Below are 18,881 nucleotides of genomic sequence, written 5' to 3' on the forward strand. Positions count from 1 at the left end.
ATCTAGTACTGAGTAGGTGCATGAAGCGAGATGAAGGGATGTGTTGGATTTATTTTTTAATATGTACAAATTATTGTTGTTAATAATTTTTCAAGATTTTTTCCTTTCTTTTCCAAGTATGCAGATCTTCATATAGCGTTGCAACTATTAAAGTCACCTAACAGTAAGAAGGATTTGGGTAACTGATTATTTTGTTCAGCTCCGTTCCATTTATCAGATCCTGGTGTGGGATGTAGATAGTGCAGATATTTATAGTTCTGTATAGTATAGCAATGGTTTGAATAATAGTTTTTAGATCTATTTTGCTTTGTGGGATATCATATCTAATAAAAATAGATACTACTCCAGAGGCCCTCTGTTGGGTATTGTGGATGTGATTGTATTGTTTGTAGTTTTTTATATTCATTTTATCTTCAGCTTTTAAAAAGGTTTCTTGGAAACATGATGGCTGTTTTTTTTTTTTTACAGAGGCATAACCACTTACTAAGGCCCAGAGACCACTCAAGGATAAGAGTTAAGAGTGTACAGTAGTCAGTTGGACAATAAAGAAATCGTTAATAATGGAAATTCAGTAAATTTGTTAAGTGGAATCGCTCATCAAGAACTTGTTTACGTTGGACTTGAAGACAACAATATTGTAGTCAGCTGGAAAGCAGGAAAACGGAAGACAATTCCACAGGAATGCAGTTCTAAGAAAGAAGCTTTTTTCATGGAATCTACGTTTAGGTTTAGGCACAGATAAAGAGTGGGGGAAATTATTAATAGTGTTTTCACCTAGACGAGTGTTCCTTGTAAAAGTTTGGCGAGGGAGGACCATAGATTGAAGCTCAGTCGAACACTTTTCATGAAAATAACGATAAAGCGATAAAGCAGAGACAAACTCGCAACATCTCTTCTGTGAGATAGAGGTTGCAGCAAAGAGAAAAGGACATCTCCTACGAGGCTACGAAGTCTATTTTGAACTCTATCAAGGCAGGACAAGTCCTTTCTAGCAGCTTTGCTCAGATGTGGCAACAGTATTCCATCCTTGGAGGTACCTGGCTCTTATATAGATAGAGAATTGTATCAGCAGTGAGATATCTACTGGATCGATAGAAGGATCCCACCATTTTTCCAGTGGCCTTGGCAACAGATTTGATGTACGTGTTCATTTAAGATCAGGAGTAAAGGTCAAGCCAAGAAGCTTGTCAAAACTTGAGGCCTCCCCAAGACAAGAGCCATTCATTTCAATTGATGCCAGATGGGGATCAGAACATTGATGATGTAAAGATAGAAGCTTGGTTCTAGATGCATTAAAAGTAAACAGCCACTCCTTTCCCCATTGTACAACATGATCAAGATCAGAGGAGAGAGAATCGGAGAGAACTTGGTCGTTTACTGCCTTAGATGTGCTACCATAGATGGTAGTATCATCAGCAAAAATGTCTACAAATGATGTAAGGATGCGATTTGGAAAATCATTAATGTAGATCAGGAAAAGAGGTGGGCCCAGGATGGACCCCTGGAGAACACCAGCATTAATACTGTGAGCTTCTGATTTTTGCCCATTAACTACTACTCTTATAACCAATCAGAAAGAAATGATTTAATAATTGAGAAGACATTTCCAGCTATACCATAGCTGGAGATCTTGTGAAGTAAACCTTTATGCCATACCCTATCAAAGGCCTTTGATATGTCAAGAGCAATTGCCCTAGAAAGATTGTCTCTGTCGAGAGATTCACTAATCCTATAAGATATAACTGTAAGCATTGATTGATGGTTTGTTAAGTAATAGGTCATTTATGTTAGGTTTTAGGACCCGGCAGTTCCATTGGAGGATTTTTTGGGTTATGGTTTGATTTTATGTATTTATTTTTAACTTTTGTTAGTTATTGAGGTATGATCTTGAATCTTCCATGTCTATTTCCTCAAATCTATTTTGGATTGAATCTCTTGGTCTGGAAGTTGAGCGTGATCTGTTTATTTTGGTTTAAACTTCTTTGTTGGTTAGTGACTTGTTTCCTTTTCCTTCATGGGCGATTTTTTTTTTTTCTTCGGTGAGAGGGTTGTTTCTATAGATGTTGTAGCACTTTGGGCTTTTATGAGTTTTGAATTGAGTTTTGGTTTAGAAGTTTTGTTCAGTTTTGTAATCTTTATTTTCAATGTTGGTTAATTTTATAGTTTTTTTAAACTCTTTCATTATTTCCCTTATTTCATGGAGTAACTTCATAATATCTTCAGGTTTGAGGTTTGATGAATTTGCATTTATTGTTTGGTTACTTGGTCCGGGGGTATGCTGTATGTTTTTTTTTTTTTTTTTTTTATTTGTTTTTTTTCAGAGTATCTTGTATTTTCAGTTAAGTTACGAGCTTCTTGGAAGGTTATATTTTTAGTATATTTTATTTTAGTAATTTATTTTTCTTTCTTCCATTTGTCGCATTCTTTTGAGTTTGTACTATGGCCTTTTTGGTCTCTTTTTAGCAATCTGTATGGGTCTTGTTTTCTCCACACCTCATGCATACTGTAGAGTGTATGAAACAGTCTTGATGGTGTCTGTACCTTTGGCAGTTGTAGCATCTGAGGGGGTTTGGTACGTATGGTTTGATGTTTATTTTTTCATAGCCTATTGTGATGTTGCTTGGGATTTGGTGGGTGTTAAAAGTTAAGATGTCGGGGTTTGTATCGATAGTTTCACCATATCTTTTAATTTGGATTCTTTTTACGTCGATAACATTTTGATTTTTCAAGTTAGTTTTGGTTTTTTCCAAGGAGCACAACGATAATTTTGAACTCCTGATCACTCCTTTACTAGTATTCAGCGTTTTGTGGGGGTAGATTTTTTACTTTTTGGTTGTTAAAAAGTCTCCATTTAAAGATTTGCATTACGTTTTTGGTTTTCTACTTCCATTAGTAGTGTGCTATAATTTAGTTTCTTGGCCATTTTAGGTTTGATGTTTGAGAATATTTTCTCTATTTAGAAGGGAGACACTTTTGTTATCGGTTCTCCTTCGGTCGCTTCTATAATTATAAAATAAGGAAGATTTTGATTTAAATTTCGGTTTTGTGATTCTGTTTCTGAATCTGAACTAGATTTATCTGAAACTTCACAATGGTTTCTTTTTTAAGGCTTTTTATCTGACATTTACATATTTTGGATTTTTCATTTCTCCTGCACCCTACTCACCTCTGAGCCCTGTGTGGGAAGTGTCAGGAGGAACCCATTCACTCCAATGCAACAAGGATACAAGTATATTCATCCTACTGATGGACTCAAGCACCCGTGTTTCCTTCGTATTTTCTAATGGCCTTATTTCTAGAAAAGATGTTAGTTTTCCAGCTGTGTTTTATCCATTCGTCAGCAAGTTGATTAACTCTCCAACCTCTGCTTACTAAATCAGTTTATTGTCTAATGCAGGGTCGTGAGCATTTTTTTTTTTTTTTAATATTACATTTTCCCCCCATACAAGACACATTGCCACTTTGGTATAAGGGCTACTATCAGGGACATAAGCTACTGGAGTACTATGTAGGGAGTTGGGCAGCAAGATGTCGGTTCACGTTACACTTGAACTTCTGCATGTCAGTAGAGTTTGGGAAGCAGGAATCTAGAATGGAATTCCAAAGTTTAGTGGTTCTGGGGGAAGAAACTACTGGAGTAGAAAGCTCTCTTACATCTAGAGATCTCTACTGTGTGGGGTGGGATTTAGCTGCTTGTCTGGTTTGTCGAGGGTATTTATGTTGAGGGGGCATATTTTATTGTTGTGTTTTGTCTGATTTAATACTAGTCATGACCAATCGATTAATTGGATTGAGCCTAACCCTAACCCGCCCATCTTAGTCCAAATGAGGACCAAAGTGGAATGTTGCATCTCATGCCCTAATAGGACTTTGAACACAATTTGCTCAATCATCACGATCCCATCCTTACGCATTACGGGTTGCCCCATTGAGGAACTTTTTACCCTCTGCATTCTAATGCGCCACAGACAGGGCGAGTTTTTGTTTTTGGCTTTGCAGAATCTTAACTTTTGCAATGGGAAAGGAAAAAAAACAAAACAATAACATCAATGTTTGGTGCATTTTAGGTTCGGAAGCCAGAATCTTCAGACATTTTCTTTATGTATACTGTTGGCAAACCCCTGTTATGGATTTTAAATGCTGTCTGTCACATCAAGAAGGATAAACGCCATGGACGAATTACAAAGGGACAACACTCACAAAAATATGTAACTTATAAACCGTGTGAATTTATTACATGTGACTGGTACAAGACATGTTTATAAGAAAAAAAAAAAAAGGAGAGAAATCTCCACATGTCCATACAAAATGGCGTCCAGGTGAAAAGAGAAAGAGATAGTAAGAGAAAAGGAAGTTGATATCGCCACTTATTGGTTTAAACATGCAACTCTAGAAATAAGGGGCAATAACTATATATGTCTCAAACTTGAGTGTTGTGTATTGTGTCTGCATGTGCAAGCAAGGCTGAAATAGTTTGACATGTTTCTATAGCCCATTCACTATATTCAACTCTTGATAGCACTCCCATTTTCTCGATCATATCAAATTCTAAATTGATTTGTCTTCTTACGTGAACAGTACATCTTGATTCTTTTTGAAAATTGGTTGCATAGCCAGTTTCAATTCAAATTTTACAACAATTTGTTGCATCTACCAACTCTACTAGAAGAAAAAAAAAACTTGTGTAAAACTCTTTTTCTGTTTTTTTAAATTTATCCCTAGAATCTTTAGTTTTTATCTTCTGGCAAAAAGAATTTATCAGTAAATACCACAGTTGAAACTTCTCCATCCAATCTATGCCTAGTAAATTACCCAAATTATTTATCACAAATAATTTTATTAGCCTCTAGTAAAGTTAGCTTGTCAATTCTCTTCCATGCCTGAAGATTAATAAGGCGCTGTTTTACAGGTTGTCACCGTGTAGAGGGAGACAACTCTCGTTTACTAAAAGATTCGTTCAGTATTTCATCTCATAATTTACGACAATATTTTTTATTAAATCAAAACATTAAAAAAAGAAAGTTTCAATGATTTTTTTTTAATGTAACAAAGTTTATAACATTAATAATACAAAATACAGTTTTTTTACACGACTATTAAGAGAATCGTTTTTGTTTTCATATTATAATTTATAATGCTAAAAATCAATGAACAAACGATATTTGCATAAGATGAAACATTTAAAAATAAAGCTGCGTCACCCTTTTTTTTTTTTTTTTAAATTAAAAAGTAAATGTTATGGTAATGTTTTTCAAAAATTAGTCTTTAACCTTTAAAAATATGAAGAAGGAAACTCTTTAACTATTTTTTTACAGTAACAAAACTTATGTTAATAACACCAACATCTAGTTTTTAACATTACAAAAAATGAAAATGCAACAATAGTTGTAGAGGAATTGTAAACAAAGTTGATAGCATTAATAATACAAAATGTAGTTTTTACAACTTTTTTCTACATTTTTTACGACTTAGAGATTAAATGTGACAATAGGAAATTATAATTTTTTTCAAACAAAACTTTTTAATAAAACAAGCCACAGCTTCTTTTTTAAATGTTTTCATCTAATGAAAATACTGTTGGTTCATTGGCTTTCTCTTAATAATTGTGTGAAGACTTTATTTTGTATTATTAATGTTATCAACTTTGTTTACAACTAGCAGTTCAGCTCGGCCTTGCTCGGGCCCTATGTACTGTTCATAACTATGTGCATATGTATATATATATATATATATATATATATATATATATATATATATATATATTAAAAAGTTTGACTCATTTCCACGTAAATTACATCAAAAATTTCAAGTGTTTAAACCCAAAATTGGCAGAGGAGTTCGGTAGAGTTTGCAAAGGTCAACTCTTTCAACTTTGACCTCTTGGAAGCCGAATTTTTGCCCAAAAGCTGATTAAAAGGCTTGCTGCATGTCTGAATATCCTTCATGTAAAATTTCAAATGTTTAGACCAAAAATTGACTAGAGTTTGCTAGAGACTGCAAAAGTCAAATCTTTTGAACTTTATCCCCTAGGCAGCCAAATTTTCGGCCAAAAACCGATTAAAAAGCTTGCTCTATGTCTGAATACATTTCATGTAAAATTTCAAATGTTTAGACTAAAAATTGGCTGAGTAATTTGGTAAAGACTGCAGAGGTCAAATTTTTTTTTAATTTTGTCCCTAATTTTGACCCCATAACATTTGTTTTGGGCTCAAATAAAATTAAAAAGTTTGATCCATGTCCAACTTACATCTAAAATTTCAAGTGTTTAGACCTAAAGTTGGCGGAAGAGTTTGGTAGAGTTTTCAAAGGTCAAACCATTAAACTTTAAACTCTTGACAGCCAATTTTCTGGCCGAAAACCGATTAAATAAAAAGATTTCCCCAAATCTCAATACCCCTTATGTCAAATCTCGAGTCTGTAGACTGAAAATTGACAGTAGTTTGGTAGAGAAATGTACACACAGAGACAGACAAACAATTTCACTTTTATAGATATATACATTGCTCTACAACTACCATTGCATTTTCATTGTTACATTAAAAAAAAAAAAAAAAGTTGCCAAATCTTTAAAAGTTTCATCCTTTGTATTTTTAAAGGTTAAAGACTAATTTTTGAAAAACCATACCCTAACATTTAGTTTTTAATTAAAAAAAAAAAATTTGCCGCAGCTTTATTTTTAAATGTTTTCATCTAATGCAAATATTTGTTCGTTGATTTTAGCATCGTAAATTACGATATGAAAACAAAAACGATTCTCTTAATAGTTATGTAAAGACTACATTTTGTATTATTAATGTTATCAACTTTGTTACGTTAAAAAAAAAATTTGTCGCAGCTTTCTTTTTTTAATGTTTTGATTTAATACAAAATATCGCATCCTAAATTATGAGATGAAAAAATGAACGAATCTTTTAGTAAACAAAAGTTGTCTCCCTTTGCACAGTGATAAATTATAAAACAACGCCAATAATAAACTATCAGGACCTGTGTAAACTCCATGGAATGAAAAATATATATAATAAACTATCAGGACCAGTGTAAACTCCATGGAATGAAAAATATATTTAATAAACTATCAGGACCTGTGTAAACTCCATGGAATGAAAAATATATTTAATAAACTATCAGGACCTGTGTAAACTCCATGGAATGAAAAATATATTTAATAAACTATCAGGACCTGTGTAAACTCCATGGAATGAAAAATATATTTAATAAACAAATATATTTTAATAAAACCAATATTTTTCTGGATAACACAAAAGATTAGTTTGAACAGAAAAACCAATAACACACAGCAAATACGAGTTTATTAACATTTCTATGAAAATAGTGTATATTGTATTTTAAATATAGAACTGACCCAAATGAGATAAAGTAATAAGTACTAATAAATACTCAGAAAGTAATATTGTGCTACATAGTTCAATACAAATAATAAAATCACATTGTAAGAGATGATCTTTAATTTATTTCTTCAGTCTAGCATATCTTGGAAGACGATATACTTTTTTTTTTTTTCTTGAATGTTGCCTTTTTTTATGTATTGTTTCGCTGGATCATTTCTTCAGTGAAAAACTGATGCACATCAAAATTACTACAAGATACTTTCTCACATCATTATAATAATGATCATATAATATTATGATATTCAAAACTAATGATCATACAATATGATATTCAAAAATAATGATCATATAATATTATGATATTCAAAAACGAGGCTACATCAAAGGGAGGTCACTCTCATTCTTGTCCAGGGTTGCTAAATTGGCCTTTTTAAGGCTAAATTTTGCAGATTTAACCATTTATTATTTATTTTTTTTTTTTGAAGCAGTTTGGCCTTCAAAAAATGTATTTGGCCATTTTTCAAAATGTAACATATTGACTAAGGAAGGAACGAACACGTAGAATATTATATAGATAAATTGGGCTCTAAATCTAGTTGTATTTTTAATGCTTCTATTTAATCATTTGACTTGATCAAACCTAATGTTTTTTTTATTTGATCACATTTGATGATTCTTTTTGTTTTTTAATGCATACTTTTATGCAATCGCATTTAAAACATTTTTTTTTTGGTTTATAATGACAATCTATGCACCACTGCACCTGTCAGCAACTGAGACATGGTTTAGGGGGCAGACTACTTCTCTTTTGATAAAAAAAATGTTACTTTTTTTTTTCTTGTTGCGAATTTTCCTGATAGTCTACACTGTCTTCAATGAACAACAATAATTATTATAGGCTCCCTCATGACTTACTAATCACTCTTACACCAGACAGAAGTTTCTGCAAGCATTACCAAAAGGGCGATTTTTAAAAAAATGTACTTAAAGAAAAGCAAATTTAAAAATGTACCCCAAAAAAGGCGAATAAAAAAAAAATGTACCCAAAGTAAGGCGTATTAAAAAAATGTACCTAAAGTAAGGCGGATTTTAAAAAAATGTACTAAAAAAATGGTGAATTAAAAAACAAAAACAAAATGTACCCAAAGAATTGCAAATTAAAAAAATGAATCAAAAGGTGAATTTAAAAAATTATGCAAAAGAAACGCAAATTTTAAAAATTACATAATAGAAAAGCGAATCAAAAAAACGAATCAAAAGAAAAGTGAATGAAAAAAAAAACAAAAAAAAACTGAAAGATAAAATAAGAAACAATCAAATGAAGAAAAAGTCAATGCAAACAAAAAAAATGGACAAAAAAAATCCAAATGTTTCCAGAGATGTCCTTAAAAAGTACCAATAAAAATCTAATGCCCAATACTATACATAACCAAATTAAACCTTTTAATTGTATTATATTTACCAGATCGAAATTCAAATCAGATTCCTTATAGCATAAACAGTTTGTGAATAAAAGAAAGATTAAATTAAGACTTCATTATACAATAAAATTTTAAATTCACTAATTATTCAGAAAATATTTAAATAAGCCTGTAAAATATTGAAAAATTAAAAAAAAAAAAAAAAAAAAAAATCAACATTTAACAAAATTTAAAAAAATATTTAAAAAAATCAAAATTTAGCAACAAAATTACATTAATTTCTTTCTACTCATTTGTTTTTCACACTAATACTATCATTAAGATTAACTATCATTAATTCTAACAGAGTTAAAATGAAGGCACCAACTATTATAGTTGTCACCAACCGAAAGTCTGAAAATTTTTGATAGTCTGTAGAAAAATGGAGACAATGTTTCAATTTTTATGAAGCCTTAGATTAAAAAATAATTAAGAGCATCAAAATACAGTAGGACATATCCAAATGTGTTTTGATGCTCTTAGCTTCTGTAATCTTGAAATTCAATTCCACAAATTTAGCAATAAATAAAGGCACGATCAAGTTGTAGAGAAATAGCGGTAGAGATTTATATAGGAGAGGATACAGTAGTTGATTGCCTAATTAGACTTGAATTGCTGCATAGTTTTGTGCAATTACTACATCTCCTGGAAATTCATTCCAAGGTTCAGGGATCTTAATTGGGAAATCGGCCTTCTAGTTCAATTGAAATCAGCAATGGAACAGTTTTGAGTGATGGTTGCATATAATTTTTCCTGGTGCAAGATTGGTGGGTTGGTTGGTTGTTTTTATTTTATGGCATATCAACCCGTTTTGGTTATTTAATGCCAATTTTTTTTTCTCTCAAATTAATTTATGTAAGTCAGGTATTTTTTACTCATTTGTTGAATTAAGTCAGTTTTTTTCTTATTCGTTAGATTATATAGAATATTTTTAAAAGATAGGTTTAAGTTAGATTGGATTTGAGTTATATTTAGGTTTACTTTTTTTCAAAAATAATAATATTGTTAGGATTTATTTTTCCAAATAGTTCTTTTATGGTGTTGCCATTGTAAAAATTTGGACGGATATGTGTGAGATCGCCATAATTTAGAAGAAAGTGCTTTACTATAAAGTGTTATTGAAATGCCATGCATTCTGGAGGATCTTTATTTGTCAGAAGGAAGGAGTGGGTTATGTGCATATACTATGCGAATATGGGACAAAATTATTTCCTTCTTGCATAACTTTCTGGATTCTGGTAGCCATTCGTTTAATTTCAAAGAGTTTGTTGTTTTGAAACATGTTCCAATCTTCTAGCCATTTTTTTCATAATGAAATTACTGATCAGTGGTTTGTAATCTGTGTATGGAATTCTCATTAATTATATTAAGTTTTAGAAAGTTTTTGGCAGCCATGTCAGTTATTTCATTACCTTGAAATTCAAAATGACTGGGTATTCAGCAGAATTTGATTTTTGTTTTGAGAGAGAATATCTATTCTTTGTAGTAGGTTGATGATTAGCAGATTATTTAAATTTTGTTTTTCTAAAAATTCAAGTAATGAGAGGAAGTCTGAAAATATGATAAATTCATCAGTGGTAAGGTCTGAAATTCAATCTAGAGCTAGGTCTATGGCTTTAGCTTCAGCACTAAAAATTGAATCATAGTCAGGTAATCGTTTCTGTAAGGTAAAATCGTTGAATACTGCTTCACATCCAGTTCTATATTTGTCTTTGGAGCTGTCTATGTATATGTGTACATGGTTTGGATATTTTTCCAGTATATTGAGTTTTTCTTGATAGGTTAGTAGATGAGTTTTTGGAAGCTTGTTTAGTTTGAGGATAACTATAGGTTGTTTTAATAGCCAGGGTGGAAGGCTTGCCTGAGCAGTATCATGGATGATTGAAATACCTGTGTCTTCTACCAGTTGTTTTATACGGAAGGCAAAAGGTTTTATGACCCTTTTTTTTTTTTTGGTTAAAAAGTTTTTGGTATTTAGGATTGACGATCCAATTATAGGCAAGATTGGTTGCTTGTGATTTAATTTTATTATGATATTGTTGTGGAATGGTAAAATGTCTAATAATTTTCAAGAGAAACCTCTTTTTTTTTTCAAAAAAAAAATGCCATCATTGTTCCATTTTTACAGTATACTTTTGGTTTGTATTCAGAATTTTTTTTTTTTTAGTTCTCCGCTAAAGGAGGAATTTGTCCTAGTAATTCACTCTCGTTCGTCTGTTTGCACTTTTCCCAATAACCACTCTGTGGACTTTTTAAAAAACATCAAACATTAGTCATGGTGAAAGTAAATTTTTGCTAGAATGGATTTTCCAGGATAACTGGTTGCTCTCATAGGGGCCATAGTAGGGGTAAAATTTACCCCAAATTATTTGTCTGTTCGTTTGCTCGCACGTTTCTTAATAAGCACTTCTTGAATTTTTTTTTTTTTTTTTAATTTTGCACAAACATTAGTCATGGTGAAAGTAAATTTTTGTCAGAATGGATTTATTCACTCGTGGAGGGGGATCCCACATGCTCGGCTTGTTCTTTTAGAAATTGACTTCTTTCAAACTAAGCTATCTCTGACTAGTTTATTATTCAAACTCATAATCTGAAATGCAACAGACTTTTTCGGAAATTATTTGGGCGAAGTTGTACAACTATCACCCACATGTGTAATTTGTATACTGATAGGGTTTTTGAAATTTTTTCACTGGATTATTATTGATTGGACACTAATTAACCAGATTATGAACAAAAATTTGAAAAAAAAAATCATTATTTCGACATTTGAAAGGGGTGCTCACTTTTTAGTTACACCGCTCTGGTAAATTGGTTACCCCATTTTGTAACCAATAAAAACGCGGGAATATCAAAACCATAGAAAGTAAAAATAACATGAAGTCAAGAAATTTTTTTTTTTTTCTTTGAGAAACAAATAGAATGAAAATGATTTTTTGGCCAATTTTTACGACGTGCCTCAGTGTATTATACCCCCCCCCCCTGTTAAGAATTACTTTCGGAATAAACACCCCCAACCTCCCCATGTTAAGAATGGCTTTCGAAGTTAGGGAGGGTGTTTATTCCGAAAGCCGTTTTAAACATGGGGAGGTTCTTATAATACGCTGGGGCATATCGTAAAAATTGACCGATTTTTATTTTACTTTTTTTGAATTTTTTGTTTTTATGAAAATAAAGTTCAGAGTTCTTTTTTGTTTTGTTAACTTAGTTTTTGGTTGATGAAAAGTGAGTTTGTGTTTTTTTGTTTTTTTTTTAATAATGTATTTGTTTTTATGAAAGGTGAGTTTATCAGTGTTTCATTCAGTTTCTTCACTAATTCCCATCTTGGGTTTCTGGAGTACGATGTACTCATATACACAGACAGTTCCGAAGACAAATATAGAACTGGATGTGAAGCAGTATTCAACGATCTTACCTTACAGAAATGATTACCTGACTATGATTTCTTTATTAGCTCGTGTTCGCAATGGAAAAAGCAAGCAAGAATAAAAAACAAAAAAAGGAGCAATAAAAAAAAAAATGGCAATTATTAACTTCCGTGTTTGGACAATAATCCACTTTTGTATTTAGAAGATAGAAAAAAATGAGTGACCAATTTACCAGAACGTTGTAACTAAAAAGTGAGCACCCCTCTCCAATGTTGAAATAATGATTTTTTTTTCAAATTTTTTTTCTTTAATCTGGTTAATTAGTGTCCAATCAATAATAATCCAGTGAAAAAGTTTAAAAAAACTATCAGTCAAATTACGCATGAGGTGATGGTTGTACAACTTCGCCATTATTTCTTTAACTGAGCAAATTTTTTATAGATCGGATGCCTTCTCCAACAATGAGATAATGGGGAGGGGATCAGTATTGTTATTAAGATATCATCTTTAGATTAAAGAGTGCTTCACCTGCACTTATTAAACTTTATAAACCTATTAATTTGAAACTATTGGGTTTAGAGGAAGAAAATTTTACAGATGGCAGTTTTTAGTCCTCCATGTCATGACATCCATTTTAAAAAAATCTGGTGATGACAGATAAATTATGTTTTTAAATTAAATTGAGAAAAAATTTTTGTTGCTAAGAACATGAACATCCGTTCTCCCAAATACTAATGAATCAAAGTATTGACTTTTTTTAAGAAAAAAGGTATTACTCCTAAAGATTCAAGAAACCAACCTACTTTTCTATATATATTAGATAAATTTTGCTCATATGGTTAAAAATAATTTGCTACTTGTATTGTCATAAAATTTAGAAAAAACAAAAATTCATACCTCACTTTCAGTTGCTTCAGTAGTTGTTTCTTCCTGAAAAAAAAAACAAAAAAGTTTCAGAAGTTATTTTTTCTATATGACAAAGCTATTAAAATAATTCCCAAATGCACTTACATATTTAAAACTAAGTCTCCTGTAGCAGATGTCTCCCCAATTTCTACTTTCTCTTATTTTGCTTACATGCCTCTATTCTAAATTCGTAGCAGCGAGCTGACATCAGTGGACAATTTTTTTTTTCTACCAAAACGGTCATTAACAATGATTTTATTCAAATTTTTAACATATTTCAAACTGATAGAAATTATTGCACAATAAAAACAGAAAATTAAAACAAAAATCATTTTTCTTATTTTGAATTATTTAAGTAAAAATGCCATTTTTTTTACTGGATTTAGTTTAAAAAGCTATTTTTTTCCATAGTATTTTAAAGAAAAAAAAAATTCAGTTTTTATATTTTTGTTTATTAAATTGTTAGGTAATTTGCGAAAACACTTTAAATTTAGTAATCAAGTAAAGAATGGAATTTTTTCTTGATTAAATAATTTGAAATAAAGGATTTTTGTTTTAATTTTTAATGCAACATATCTTCTGTGGAAAAGAGGCTGCAGGGAAGAAAAAAATGCATCACCTACTTGGTTTTGAAGCCAGTTTTGAACTATCAAAGCAGGATAGGTCGTGCCAAGCAGCTCCTGTCCAGATGTGGCAACAATACTCCATTTTGGGACATACTACAGTCACAAGCTGACAACATAGCTTAGTCGTCATAGTTATAATTTCATACTACTACTAAGCTCTACTAAAGTATTGAGCACTGTTGAAGTAAATACTGAAAATATATAAACACTACATATATTATATCAGGTTTTTCTGCTTGTGTCTTCATTATATTAATAAAAAATGAAACCTGACCAACAATCAGAATTATACCCCCGACATTGGAGGTATGTTTTGACTGTTTGTGACATGTAAAAATTGTGTTTGAATGTTTTTTTTTCTCTATAAAATTGTCTAAAGAGTTTGCTATATTCAAAAATACAGTGATAACATTTTTTTACTTTTTGTTGAAGATTGCTAACGAAACAGATTTGTAACGTATACTTTTATAAATTAAAAATAAAAGAACGAGTTTTCAAAAATTGTGAATTGAACTTAAAATATATATATATATATATATATGCTGTGAATATCACTGAGCATCAGACAAGTTTAGTATATTTGGTACTATTTATATAATTATCTATCCTGCTATAACTGGAAAAACCTTACTCTTGTTTTTTTTTTTTGTTTGTTTAATGGCATATCAACCCTTTGTGGGTTATTTAATGCCAAATCCAGTTATTTTGGGAATAGTATTCGATGTTGTATCCAGTTATTTTATGAGATTTTTATTCTTCAAGCTTCTTGTATTTTCAATCGTTAGTTTGTAGCTTTTGGTTTGGTTGTTTTATAGTGGATTTTGTCATTTTTGTTCTCTGCCTTGCAGAATATGATTGGGTTTTGCAATGGGAGGGGGAAAAGGGTTACAGTATTATTGATTTATACACTTTAAGTTTGAAAACCAGTCAGTAAGCGGAGGAGATAGAAAGAGAAGGCGAAAATAGGAGGATGGAAAAGTGGGAAAAGGCAGATTGTTTTTGTTTTTGCAGAATATAAGGCTTTTTGGGGTTATATTTTTTGGAAGGGTCCTATTTCTTTGATGTAAGATAAGATTTTTCCGGTGTTCTTTTCGAAGATTTTTTGAAGATCTATTTCTTTGTAGTATTTTTTCCTGATTTGTGAAAGATCTATGCATTCAGTTAGTAGATGTTTTACAGTAAGTGGTGCTTGACAGGGAATACATTGGGGTTGAGTTTCTCCTTTTAGGAGGTAAGAATGTGTTAGGTGTGTGTGACCTATTCTAAGTCTTGTTAAATGACATTTTGTTTTCTGTTTGTTTTTTGATGTTCATGTTTTGTTAATTCCAATAGGACTGCCACTTATCTTGGATATATATATTGATGTTTCTTTTGATGTCTGTATATGGGATTTTGAAAGTGAGGTCGATAGATTGGTTATGGGCTGCCTTTGCTGCTGTGTCGGCTAGTTCATTGCCATGTATGCCAATGTGGACGGGAACCCAACAGAGTATGATTTCGTTTTTTAGTTGCTGGAAGTTTGTGAGTAGGTTTGCAATTAGGGGGTTATTTACTTTTTAATTTTTAACTGCTGGATGACAAATTGAGAATCGGAGATGGTGATGAAGTTTGTGGTTTTATTTTCTTTGATTAGGTCTAGACCTAGATTTATGGTGGTAAATTTCTGCAGTGAAAATTGAGCAGCTTTTTGGGAGGCATTTTGGTATTTTTGTTGATTATGGCTGCACTGGTTGTTGTGTTGTTTTCTTTGGATACATCTGTATAAATACAGATGTATCCAGGATATTTTTCTATGATTTCTCTATATTTTTCTTTGAAGTTTATAGGATGAGTTTTTTTTTTTTTGTAATTACAGAGGCTTAAGTCTATTATATTATCGGTACTATAATGTTCCAAGGAGGTATTTTAGGAGTAAATGCTTTGTGAATTTTTGTTATCGGGATCTCTGCTTCTTCAATAATAGGTTCCATTCGTAGGCCAAATGTTTTAATGGTTTTTTTTTTTTTCTAATAAATGTTTATATTTGGAATAAAAAGTGCAGTCGTGCCCAGGATTGTCGGGATCTGCCTTCAATTTCGTATAATATAACAATGCTAACTTGCTATATCTGAGGTTAGGTGGAGGCTCATTTGCTTCGGCATACAAACTTTCTACTGGGAATGTTCTGAAATCTCCCAGTGCAAGTCTCAGTCCTGTATGTTAAATGGGATTTAAAATTTTAACGTAAGATTTTCTTGCTGCTTGGTATATACAGCTGCCATAGTCAATTTTAGATTGAATTAGGGATCTGTACAGGTTTAACAAGGTCTGTCAGCTCCTCAGTATGTATGGGCCACAACACGCAGAAGTTGCAGTGTTTTATTACATCTTTTTTAACATAGTTTATGTGGGGAATAAAATTTAGTTTTTTATCAAAAACCATTCCTAAAAACTTGTATTCATCAACAAAGGGGATATCTTCTCCATCGAGTTATAATTTGGGATCATTGTGTAATTTGTGTTGATTGCAAAAATGAATGCATTTGGTTTTATTTTTTGAAAATTTAAAACCATTTTCTTTTGCCCATTTATTCATTTTGTTTATGGTGTGTTGCAATTTTCTTTCAATAGTATGGATGTGCTTAGAACGATAGCTTATAGAGCAATCATCCATGTACAATGTTCTATTTATGTCAGGAGTAAATTCTTTTACTATGTTATTGATTTTTATATTAAGTAGGGTTGTTGATAATATACTACCCTGTGGTACACCTTCTTCCTGTTTATTTATATTGTTTAGAGTAGACCTGAAGGTTCTGTTCGTTAAAAAATTTTGAATTAATTTGGGAAGTCTACATTTAAGTCCAAAGTCGAATAGATCTTTCACAATTCCGAATTTCCAGGTAATATCGTAAGCTTTTTCTAGATTTTCGAAAAAGACAGTTGTGGCGTGTTCCCCTCTTATGAAGGCTTCTCTGACATAGCATTCTAAGTTGACCAAATAGTCACGACATCCACGATTTTTACGATAACCACACTGTGCATTGGTTATTAGTTTGTTTGTTTCTAAATACCAAATTAGGTAATGATTTACCATTCGCTCTAATGTTTTGCACATACAATTTGTTAGTGAAATTGGTTGATAATTTCCAGGATCTGAAGAATCTTTCCCTGGTTTTGGTATTGGAATAATTGTTGTATGTTTCCAAGATTCTGGGAACTTCTTTTTTATCCAGATGTCATTGTAGATTTTCAGTAAAAGTTCCAATGAAGCTTTTTGGAAGTATTTTCAAAAATCTATAGTGGACCTCATCTGGTCCTACGGCTGCGTTGTGTGATTTGTTTATGGAATTTTCCAATTCTCTTATTGAAAAAGGTTTATTATATTCTTCAAAATTTTTGGAATTGAAGTTTAGCTTGTACTTTTCAATATTTTCCTTGATGGTTTGGAATTCTTTGTTATAGTTTTTTGAAGAAGAGTTCTCTGAAAATGTTTTGGCTAATTTGTTCGCTATAGCCTTAATTTCTGCTATTTTAGTATTTTCAATAAAAAGATGTTTAATTGGTATCGGGTTATGTTTTCCAGAAATTTTTTTAACCATTTCCCAAACTGTCTTTGGTTTAGTGGAAACGTTGATCTTGCTGACATATTCTTGCCAGAATTCTTTTTTTTGCTTTCTTTATTATTCTGCGTGATTTTGCTCTATGCAATTTGTATCCAATTAAGTTGCGTGTTGTTGGTTCTTTATTAAATTTTCTTAATGCTGCTTTTTGCAGATTTATTGATTCTTTACATTCTTTCTTAAACCATGGTCTATTCTTTTTTCTTGGAGTAGTGTTTTTGGGAATACACTCTTCTATTAATATTAATGTTTGTGTAAATGTTTCGATTGTATCTATGTTGTTTTCTGTCAATTGTTCTGAGCAGAGATTCTTGAATTTTTCCCAGTTGGCTTTGTTAAGTTTCCATCTTGGTGGATGTTGAAATATTTTTTCATGGCTTTTGAGAATGATTGGGTAGTGATCACTACCACAGGCATCGTCGAATACGCTCCAAGAAAAACCCAGATAAGTGGAAAGGTCACATATGGTTAAATCAAGTGAACTAAGTGTTCCATTTGTTGGATTGACGTGAGTGGCTTCTTTTTGGTTGAACAAGCATAGATTATTTTTATTTATTAGATTTTCAATTTTCTTTCCCTTTCTGTTTCCTTGCATCCCCATAAGGTGTTGTGACTATTTAAGTCCCCTAGGAAAATAAAGGGTTTGGGTATTTGCGCTATTAAGTTCTCCAATTCATTTTCATCGATTTGTTCATGTGGAAGTATGTATAAAGAACAAATGCTTATCAGTTTGTGTAAAGTTGCTCTTATGGCAACCGCTTGCAAATTTGTTTTTAATTCAATTTGGTTCTGGGGTATGTTATTTTTAATGAATACTGATACACCACCAGAGGCTCTAAGTCCTGTATTATGAATGTAGTTATGTTGTTGATAGTGTTTTATATTCAAATTTTCCTCATTCTTAAGGAAGGTTTCTTGGAGACAAATAACCAAAAGATTAAATTTGGTTTGCAACAATAAAATTTCATTGTAATTTGCCCTCAATCCACAGTAATTCCATTGGATTTTCTTGTAATTTATGAGGATTTTTTTTGGTTTGAGGAGTAACCTCAGTTTCCATGTCTTCTAATTCCGTAAATCTATTTGTAGTAGTAGTAGTGGCTTTTGTTTGTGGTAATTTCTTTATATTATTTTGTTTTTTTGGTAGATGTATCTTTTGTTTGTTTTTCAAGCGTGTTTTTTTCACCACGGGGAAGACGTATTGGTGACTTGTGTGGTCTTTCTTTTAACTAATTTTGTTTTTCCTTAGTTTCGTCTTTTTCAGCATCTAGTGATTTTTGCGGTCTTTCTTTTGATCGACTTTGTTTTCTTGGATGTTCTGATTTTGGTTGAGAATTTGTTTTATTGCTAATATTAGTTGATGATTTAATGGGATAATTAATTTTTGATGATATGTTTGGTTTGATTTCATTTATAAATTTGGGCCAGTCGTTTGGTCCAAATTGTAACAATTTGTTTATTAGTATTTCGTATTTGGAGTCTTGGTTAGTGATGTTGGATGATATACAACTTGAGGTTACTTGAGAGTATGTCTTTTCCTTCATGTATCCATCTACTATTTTCCTGGCTT

At 31.4% G+C, this 18,881-nt stretch overlaps 1 protein-coding gene across 2 annotated transcripts in view; it reads right to left on the bottom strand.

Moving 5' to 3' along the window:
* The window catches only part of LOC145248818 (glucose-6-phosphate exchanger SLC37A2-like), a 164,116-nt gene that overhangs the window by 65,442 nt on the left and 79,793 nt on the right, over positions 1–18,881 (bottom strand). For both annotated transcript variants that reach the window (XM_080110509.1, XM_080110508.1), the window contains exon 9: positions 13,075–13,107. In XM_080110509.1, the coding sequence (XP_079966635.1) occupies positions 13,075–13,107 (33 nt within the window). The remainder of the gene's footprint in view (positions 1–13,074; positions 13,108–18,881) is intronic.

The sequence above is a fragment of the Euprymna scolopes genome, chromosome 27 (assembly GCF_053919585.1).
Source record: "Euprymna scolopes isolate OS-2025 chromosome 27, ASM5391958v1, whole genome shotgun sequence".
In the NCBI taxonomy this organism is placed as follows: domain Eukaryota; kingdom Metazoa; phylum Mollusca; class Cephalopoda; order Sepiida; family Sepiolidae; genus Euprymna; species Euprymna scolopes.